This window comes from Hippocampus zosterae, chromosome 2 (genome assembly GCF_025434085.1).
Source record: "Hippocampus zosterae strain Florida chromosome 2, ASM2543408v3, whole genome shotgun sequence".
NCBI classification, from domain to species: Eukaryota; Metazoa; Chordata; class Actinopteri; order Syngnathiformes; family Syngnathidae; genus Hippocampus; species Hippocampus zosterae.
In genome coordinates, this window is record NC_067452.1 from 17,536,941 (window position 1) to 17,546,777 (window position 9,837).

General features: G+C 43.0%; 1 protein-coding gene across 3 annotated transcripts; it reads left to right on the forward strand.

Annotated features, from left to right (window-relative positions):
* Positions 1–2,286: 2,286 nt before the first annotated feature.
* On the forward strand, positions 2,287–9,468 carry LOC127592902 (transcription cofactor vestigial-like protein 4). Of its 3 annotated transcripts, XM_052053984.1 has the most exons (7): positions 2,287–2,595; positions 2,865–3,016; positions 3,550–3,712; positions 3,962–4,220; positions 4,942–5,056; positions 7,188–7,403; positions 8,287–9,468. In XM_052053984.1, the coding sequence occupies exons 2-6, from the start codon at positions 2,935–2,937 to the stop codon at positions 7,397–7,399; spliced, it is 831 nt and encodes a 276-aa protein (XP_051909944.1). In that variant the 5' UTR covers positions 2,287–2,595; positions 2,865–2,934; the 3' UTR covers positions 7,400–7,403; positions 8,287–9,468. The 3 variants fall into 3 exon arrangements, with proteins under 3 accessions (XP_051909944.1, XP_051909937.1, XP_051909953.1); XM_052053977.1 differs by having other exon boundaries at positions 2,288–2,595; positions 7,188–9,468; XM_052053993.1 differs by having other exon boundaries at positions 2,296–2,595; positions 3,962–4,187; positions 7,188–9,468.
* The last annotated feature ends 369 nt before the right edge of the window (positions 9,469–9,837 follow it).

Consider the following 9,837-nt stretch of genomic DNA (forward strand, 5'->3'; position numbering starts at 1 on the left):
CAATAAACTGTAAGCCTTACACGTTTCTAAAGGCTCAACTGAGATTGAAAGAAAAACAAGAAAGTGTCCTCAAAAAGGTGTACAGCTGAGGCATAAATGAGTACCGGTACATAGAATCCAATTCAGGAGTTTACAAATGCCTTTGCAAAACCAGCAATTCTCAGTTTAGGTTGACAGTTATTCAGTTAACAATGTTTTAATTGCTTAAATTCCGTATAAAGGATGATAATTCAAAGGCGGCCGGTGGGCGACTAGGAGGCACGTGTGCCTCACAGTGCAGAGGTGCAGGGTTCGGTTCCGGTTCCGGCCTCCCTGTGTGGAGTTTGCATTATTTTCCCCGTGACTGCGTGGGTTTTCCCCGGGTACTCCGGTTTCCTCGTACATTCCCAAAACATGCATGACAGGCTGATTGAACACTCCAAGTTGTCCCTAGGTGTGATTGTGAGCGTGGATGGTTGTCTGTGTATGCCCGGCGATTGGCTGGTGACCGGTCCAGGGTGTCCCCCGCCTACTGCCCGAAGACGGCTGGGATAGGCTCCAGCACCTGCCGTGATCCTTGTGAGGGTAAAGCAGATCAGATAATGGATGTATTAGATGGATGTTTTCTGTACATTTTAGGTCAGTACCCTAAAGTAACACAGACTTATAACATCGAGGGGGTGCAGCCTATCCCAGCAGACGGAGCACACCACACCCTATACTGATTGTCAGCCAATCGCAGGGGCAAGGCACACATAGACGAACAACCATTCACACTCATAGTCGCACCTAAGTACAATATAGCAGTGGTGTCCAAACTCGGTCCTGGAGGGCCGCTGTCCTGCCTGTTTTCCAGCTCTCCCAGGAGCAACAAACCTGATTCACATCATCAGGATTGTTTGAATGCTGCTTCAGAGCTGGTGGATGAGCTGAACATTTGAATCAGGTGTGTTACAGCTGGGAGAGCTGGAAAACAGGCAGGACAGCGGCCCTCCAGGACCGAGTTTGGATACCCCTGATATAGAGAATTCATTTAACTCACCAAGCATGCTTTTGTAATGTGGGAGGAAATGGGAGTACTTGGAGAAAACCTGTGTACCTGAACGCATGGGGGAAACATGCAAACTTCATAAAGAAAGGCTTCCAACGGGCAACCTCTGCACTCAGAGGTAGATGTGCAAACCAGTACTGTAGTCCACCATGCTGCCCTCCCATTCATTCAAATCATATCTGAAAAGCTCAATGACACAAAAGTCTCTTAATTCTGCACAAATTCTAAATGTTTCTGCTTATTTAGTGCTGTTCCTGCTTTTTTGACACACGTGTGTGTAGGATGGTTTCTGGGTCACCCACCCCAACCCACTATGAGTCCTTTGCCATGTGTGCTTGCTATGGTGTGAAAGTAATGATTTTGATTAAATTTGAGTGTAAATATTGATGATCCATCCCTCAATTTTTGATTCTGCTTATTCTTATGAGGGTCTCAGGCATGCTGGAGCCTATCCCAGCTGTCTTTGGGTAGATGGCGGGGGACACCCTGAACCGGTTGCCAGCCAATCGCAAGAGAATTGAATGTTTGTTACTTAAAACACATTTTTTAGCATTTAGACCGAATATAACAATTATTCTTTAAATGTGCAATTAGTGTGACAAAAAAGCGCTTGTTGCAAGATATCAAGGGGTCTTAAGAACACTACATCCATTTGAAAATGGTGGAAAAATTCCAAATATCAACATTTTCACTTGTGTAGGAGGGTGGCCGGGGTGGTCCTAGCCTTCTCTGTAGCATATACGTGAAGTATCTTTTTACGTTTTTTTCCAATGGTGTAGAAAACACTTAACACCCATTAAATTCAAAATGTTGCGGTGATCATTTTTAATATTTTCATAAGGCATGAGTAGAGATGCGCACATGATTTTTGGTGATGACTGATTACGGTTTTTGGACATGAATACTGTACTGTACGTAAAGCTGATCAATCAATCAACCAATAAATCAATCAATTTATTTATTTATTTAACCATTCAAGCGTTTTAGACTGACACACATTATTCACTTGTTTACCCACTTTTTTGCGACATTTTTGTTCAGTGTTGTGATTGGGATTTTTATGTGATTTAGATCAAACAAGGTTGGGAAACATTGGAGCAATTGATCAAACCAGACATAACGTTAGGTACACTTGTATAATTGATGAGACCAGTTCAAGAGCTGTGATTAAAAAAAAATATTCCTCAAGTGTAGCCGCAACTCATTTTAGCCTCTTATTTGAGCAGCGGGTTATATTACCAACTATAACAATCACAGGGAAAGTCCAATTGTGAGGAAGCTGTGCGGTTTCTCCTGTAGTAGAGTGACGCAGAGCTCTTTGTCCACTTACGGAGATAGACGCAAGTTTAAACGGCTGATCATGTTTTTGTCGTGCCTGGGAAACTTGACGCTTTTGTACAAGTTCTACTGACGGCCAACGCTACTGTTGCTGGACACAGTGGACGCACCGCATCTTAACTGTAAATCGTCGGGTGTGTGTTTAGTTGTGTGGAATAACAAAGGCAACGACAAAGTTGGCGACGAGCTGGCGGCTAGTTGGGGCGCATGCTAAAGTTAGCTCGCAAGTTTGTCACCCGTTGTAGACCTTCGACCGCTAACTGTGAAACCGTTTAAAACGTTTGCTCCTTAAAATGGCAACGAATCGACTACCAGTTTAACCTAATGGGTTGTGAAGTGAAACTCTTGAGCTAGTGGATTAGCTATTAGCCTGTCGTAGTTTCGTTGGGCGCCTTTAAAACACAGATAATGCACACTTCTCGTGTTTAAAGTACTGTATTTATTTTGTCACCTCCACATCATGTACACAACTAATTGTACAACTGCAATTCTTTAGGAAAGAAGTTTGTTGGCTTCGCCGGTGTTGCTTGCTAGCGTCGATGTTAGCAGCTAGCCTGTTCGTGTAAATGCTGTTGCCTAGAATGGACCTGTTGAACTCTCAGTACCTGGACAAGATGAACAACAACATCGGGAGACTGCACTTTGGAGGTGGATTTTTCATCATATAATCAGGAAATAACTCAATTTAGTCAGGTTTTCTGGACTGTTTTATTCTTTGCAACATGACATGCTACGTAAAAGAAGAATTCTCTTGATCTTTGCAACGTGGGTTTGTGTATTGCTCACAAGCTTCCACAGAAACGTCACGCTTATGATTTATGTCTTGGAGTCATATAACCTGACAGACGTAATGCTTGGTTCCACAAGTCTGGATCCTATTTCCGATTGACTTTCCCGCTGTCAAGCGCAGTGTGAATGTTTTGCTGTCAGTCTCCTTTTCAGTGTTCTGTTAGTCACCACAGTGATGTATTGTACTGCATTCATCTATTCTAAGGTGACGCTTGCCATTGATGTTACTACCACCTTGTATGGAAGAGACTGTTGGGTAAAAATTGCATTGTGGGGTACACCTACCTCTCCTTTTGTAGACTTGATTAGTTGATTTTAAGCTTATTAAATGCAGCATGTGCTTATGCGCCTGTTGTATTATTTGATTCAGATTTGATGATTTATTTCAACAGATGAGTCCAGGACACCCTCGCTGCCCTGTGCTATATCAAATATAACCGGGCCGCCCCCTCTCTGCCCCAGTAAACGCAAGTACGGCGATGAACAAACGAAGGACCAAATGAATTGTGACGACGACCACATGACTAAAATGAGCAGATTGTTTGCAACTCACCTGTAAGCTCCCCCTCTGCTGCAATGTTTCACAACCTAAATGTACATCACCAATTTAAAGCTTTTGTTAATATAGCTATACCTGTGAACCTGTTGAAGGAATTATTCTTGTCCTATTGTGTATAAAACAACAATAGAATTTACCCCCTGACAGATTTATAAGTTAGTGCATTTTAGGGCTATCAGCCCCATTGACATCTCATTGATTTAACCCTTCTCTACACGCATGAAATTTTTCTTGTTTTTATTCAGGGCTCGTCCCTCTGCTGGGGACAACCGCAATGAACACTGGAGCCTGAGCCACAGTCCCGTGGAGCACATCAGCTCTTCCTCCAACGGTCTCCATGGGAACCATCTGTACGCTTCCATTTCAGGCTACGCTGTGGACCAGCCGCTGGCTCTGACCAAAAGCAGCCTTGACAATGCAATTGGGGGCAGCGAGAGGTCCGCTGTCAGTGCAGCTGTCGAGCGGCAGCAGGTACGATGGTCAGCATGTCTTCCTTACTCACAAGTGTGTGAACACATGTTTTATGGGCGATCCAGTATGTGCTTGAATGACTCAGTCATACTGAGATAGGTCACGACCTTCCAATTTTGTTTCCCCTCACACAATAACGTCCTTCATTAAGCCACTACTCCATTAAGTGCCTTCAGCTGGTCCAGAATGCCGCTGCCCGCCTCTTGACTGGTACTCGTAAGAGGGAGCACATAACTCCTACTCTGGCATCCCTTCACTGGCTCCCAGAGTTATTTTCAAGATCCTCTTAGTTGTTTTCAAATCTCTGAATAATCTCGCGCCACCTTACCCCTCTCTGAGCTCATCCACCCCTACACACACCTACACGCCTCAGATCTGCGCAAGAGACATTAGAAGTACCAAGAACTAAACTGAGGCTCCGAGGGGATCGAGCCTTTTCTGTTGCTGGTCCCGCTCTCTGGAATGACCTTCCACTGAACATTCGGCAAGCCTGCTCGCTGCCCATCTTCAAAACCCTCCTCAAAACTCACTTGTATTGTTTGGCATTCGACTCAGCATGACTTAGATTTGTTCTTGGGTTTACTGTTCGGTGCTTTCTACCGTCTTTGTTACCGATTTGTTTTACTGTTTATTGTGCATGTTAAATTGCTCCATGTACAGCACTTTGTATGCACCAATGGCTGTTTGAAAGTGCTCTATAAATACAGTTGACTTTATTTATTTATTGATTGATTGATTGATTGTCCACTTTCAGAATCGCCCCTCTGTTATTACCTGTGCTCCTACAAGCAACCGCAATTGTAAACTCTCTCACTGCCACATGAATGGCTGCTCTCCGAGCTCAACCTTTGATGAGAGAAAGACCAATGGTAAGCCCCTAGTCATCACTAACATGTGCCCAGAATACTGCTCGGGTATACACGGTGTCATTGATTTAACCCAGTCGTTCCTGAGATAGCATGCGGCCTCTTGCCGAATGAATTAAAATTCGGTGGGCTTGAGCTCTGATTGATCTAAAATTTGAGTTTTATTGTTGTGCCCTCAACATCAAAAAGTACCGTAAGCTTGATTAAAATCAAAATCCATGTGGTTACAGTTTTCATATAATTTTTTGTTTGTTTGTAAGTGTTTTGGAACGGAATGGCCCTCGAACATTCAGGCGGGAACTCAGTGTGCCTTCTTGTGCTGGGTGGCATAATATTATTCTTCAGCCGTTGCGCAAACTAGTTCATAGGGTGCAATTTGTAACCTCAGAACCACCTTTGTCGTTGTAAATTGAGGGCCCTCTCTGTCTAAATCAAAAAACTACTGTATCTCGATATCTAACAATGCAAGCAAGTGCCCTTTTCTGACACTGAAATTATGAAATATTCTCATAATATAATAATTTTGCAGGTTGGAAATGTTCTCAATGACTAGGTTGACTTTGGATGATGAGGCCAAAACAGGTCGGATGTGTATTTTACCACTAGGTGTCACACTTGACTCACCGCTATGCTTCAGGTGTTGTTCATGTCTGTGTTGTCTTTGCCCACATCCAAGGAGAACGACTTCTTGCGGCCCCAAAAGTAATTTGAAGAAGTTAAATTTATCTCGAAAATAGAGAAAAGGAATATTCAACATATGTGTGTGCATTTTTAAACGTGTGTTTTTTTTGTGCATGCTGTCCCCTCCCAAAGGAGGATTATTGGAACTGGAAAGTTAATTCCTTTGTTTTTGTTGTATAAAAGATGAACGAGGCCAAACTGCAGAAGTCCAAGTTTTATTTCATGCTATTTACACCGATACGCGTTAACTCGGCACAGGAGCACCTTTTGTTTGAAGCCATCTACTTTTTATGTGAGCAAAAGTAGTGGAACAGACATTATTAAATGAACGTCAAGTGATTAATGTGGTGTTTTCGGTGGCCAAAGCATCACTTGCAATAAACTCATCAAGCCTACGACCCGTTGATTTGACCGGACTGTTGCGTTCTTCATTTGAAGGGCTTTTCCAGGCCTTGTTTCTGGGTGCTTCTCACTCCAGTGTACTCTTCAGGAGCTAAAATGTATGTTCTATTGGGTTACGGTCCCGTGATTGTTGTGTTGGCCGTGCATTTGAGGTCATTTTCTTGTTGCATGATGAAGCTTCTAGTAAGGTAGAAGGAAAGCACCTGACAAACTGGTTTGTTGAACTTCAGAATTCATTCTGCTGGTATACCATCACAAGTTAGGTCTTCAATAAAGATGAGTGAGTGGATTCCAGAAGCAGCTGTGCAAGCCCAAGTCATGGCATGACCTCCACCATGCTTCAAAGATGAGCTTGTGTTTCTTTCTCTACACTTTGGCCGTTGAAACTTTGTTCCCAAACCTTTGTGGCTTATCTTCTTTGCAAAATCCAATCTGGCCCCCAGATTCTTTTTGGGGTGGTTTTCATCTTCAGTATGGCCGGTATAGTTCTTTTCTGAAGTCTTTTTTTGAACAGTGTTTTGTGATTCCTTCAGCCTTGCTTTTTGGAGGTCGGCTCTGATGTCACCGACTGTTGTCTGTGGCTATTTCTTCACAATTCTTTCACAATGCTTCTGCCATCAACTGCTGTTGACACGCTTGGCCAACCTCTTTCATGTCTGTTGCTCAGTACACCAGTACTTTCTTTCTTTTTACGGACATCCATATTGTTGGTTACTGGTTGAGAGTGCCACCGAGTGGCATGAGCATCTTGCAACAGACATCCAGAGCTGAAAGAGTCACAGAAAGGCTTATCAGTGGATGTCCTTGGAACTGTTCATGACTCAAAAACCTGTTGTGAATTTTGCACCTTGTTGGAGAACATCAAGTAGTGCAAAAAGTACTGAAACATTGAGCGTTCAAAAGTTTATATATGATTGAATTAAATCCACCTGAAAAAGAGTTAAGGTTCATCCTGAAATGTCACCCAAAAGCCAATTAGCATTTTGTCTCTAGCGTGTTTGTGTGTGAATGTGCGTGTTTGTGGTTTTCAGCACACATATTTTCATTTCAGCCAACACAGTTTGCGATCCTGTGATTGAGGAACATTTCCGCCGGAGCCTCGGAAGAAACTACAAAGAAGCCGAGCCCTTGACCAACCCGGCGTCCAACTCCATCTCCATTACAGGCTCAGTTGATGACCACTTTGCCAAGGCACTGGGAGATGCCTGGATCCAGATTAAGGCCAAAGGTGGGGGTCGCCAGACCCCAGAAGCAGATTCATGAAGAGGTGAAAAAAGGTTCCAATAGTCACTCGTGGATGTCATGTTCATTCTCTTTTCGAGCCGAGTATCAAATCTCGACAGCCAAGAACAATATAAGACATGGTTTTCGCATTACCTCGTCTAAGGTTCACCCCCCCCCCCCCCCCCCCCCCCCCAACGCTTGCCTTGCAACAAAACGTTTACCAGAAAAAACAATGGTGGCTAAATTTACTCAAGCCAGTGTGGACAGATTTTCACGTTGATTATGAGAAAAACGGAACAAACAAGAAACAATTGTCCCTTTTTTCATAGCTGAGATTACGTTTGTTTACCTGCCGCTGCGGTAGCCAAAGAAACGTCTCCCTTGCCTTTCAGCACGCAAGCTGTACATGTTTTAGCAAAATGCGTTTAGATTTCAATTTGCGCCGCTTTTGCTTCTGTACTACTTGATACTACGTTCCCCATCTCATTTGCACTATTACAAATCTAATGGTTGATGAAACAGGCTCCCAGTTTGTGATTCGGAACCAGATAATCTAATTGAGACTCCTTTCCCTTGCTTTCTTAAATACACAAAAATAATACAGTATTCGAATCCTATTCAAATAGCTGGATTCTGTCACAAACCTCGCTAAATATTTTCTCAGAATTTATTTTTATTCTAACATTGTAGAAAATACTCACTGCTGGTCCAGTTGTACTCACTTTATTTTTTTGTATCTGTTTGAGACATCCTGTTAAGAGGTGTGCGTCTTGGCATCCTCTTGAAACCGCAGCCTCTGGAAAGGTCTGAACGCGGTTTGCTAGGCGACATTGCTTCATTACTCCTCATAGCTGGAAGCTACAGCTTTGCATGAGATTGCAAGTGACTAAAACGGAGCTTCTGTTCGTGTTGAATGTATTTCACAGTTGTTGAGCTCCAGTCCTTGACGGCCGCAATCTTTTTGACGTTTCCGTCCTCCACCAGATTGAATTGAAGTGATCAGGATAGCTATCAGGCTGCCGCAGAGCTCGCCAAAGTGTTGGAAGAAGGAAACACTGAAAACAAACAGGATAGCGGCCCTCTCGGATCGGAGTGCGGCAGCTATGCTTTACTCATTATGAGCACGTTGGTTTTTTGACCTTTTTGAAAAACCACATTCCCAATTTAGTTTGACTCCCATCTTCATTGACCAGGAAAAAACGAATGGAGGCATTTTCTTTTAAACAGAGCTGGAAATGCAAATGCAGTGTGGCGCGTTTAGCTCACAATTCGGCAACAGACCTGACAGAACGTCACTACCTACTCTCAATAACCTACTGTTAGTGTTCTTGGTGGACTAAACGGACGAAAAGTGAGTTAATGGTTTGACCAATAGTAAAGATATGGTCCGAAAGTTTTTTGTTTTGTAGTTTGCCAACACTTATTGACAGGGGATTGTAAATTTGAGTAATTATTATTTGATTTAACAAGAAACTGTATATATCCTGTAATGTTTAGTGAATCCCCTTACATTTGTATTAATCCCCATTTTGGAGCTGTTACACGTTTTCTTGTCTTCCTATTTTACTGTACTCTTACGTGACCATCATTGCGCAGCGCGGAATGATCCTGTGTATTTCGTTTGTATTGCGTGAGGCATATTTGTATGTAGCGTGGAAGTTCCCGATTCTTTTCCCATCCAATTGATCTTTTCTATCCCTTGATTCCTTTCCCCACCGTTAAGAGATGGTGCACGTGCAGGAACACATCAGTCTTTTGCATGCAGAGCTCGGCCAAGATTCACATGTCTGCGAGACCAGTTAAGAGTCTGACATTTCTGTGCATAAATACATTGGGCTGGAGGGAGGGATTACCACCGACTTTGACTTGTTTGACACAAGCGGATTTTTCACTCGCATATGTGCGGTATCAGCCCGTTGGTATTTAATTCCTTTATTTAGACAGAATGTATCACAAAGACTTTTTACAAAAACCTACCGTGTCACGTATCACCGCATAGATGAGGAAAAACGATGCATTTGTACACACGGTTACGTATTTCTCTGGAAGAAAATGCCAGTGTTTTATATTCAGTGTCTTCCAAATAAACACAGAAAAATAAAACGTAACTTTGTGCGCTTGTTCTTTCTTCAACTGATGTGACCGTGTTGTGATGACGGCAAAACATAAACTTGGCATTCAAGGGTGAACTATTTCTGGACTAAGTGCTTCTGATTGAGAGCAGGCTTTTACTCTTGATTGTGCACCGGCAATTTGGCAGAACAAATTAGGAACCCAGTATGTCATCATCTTCATCTTTCTGCCTCTCTTATCGGCAATCAACACAAAAGCTTACACTGAGAAAAGCACATGTACAACAGAATTTCACTTGTCTTTTTATTGGACACGTGCAAGAGCTTGTGCGGCTGATGGGGGGGTTTAAGACCTCCATGTGTAAGCTACCCCAACGCCATAATGGTCACTAGGAGAACTGCAAT

What these genes read in the sequence shown, in the direction of transcription:
- LOC127592902 (XM_052053984.1), top strand. Translation starts at nt 2,935, where the DNA reads ATGCTGTTGCCTAGAATGGACCTGTTGAACTCTCAGTACCTGGACAAG. An exon ending in CGGGAGACTGCACTTTGGAG is followed by an intron (nt 3,017 to 3,549) that starts GTGGATTTTTCA and finishes TTATTTCAACAG; the next exon opens with ATGAGTCCAGGACACCCTCG. An exon ending in AGATTGTTTGCAACTCACCT is followed by an intron (nt 3,713 to 3,961) that starts GTAAGCTCCCCC and finishes GTTTTTATTCAG; the next exon opens with GGCTCGTCCCTCTGCTGGGG.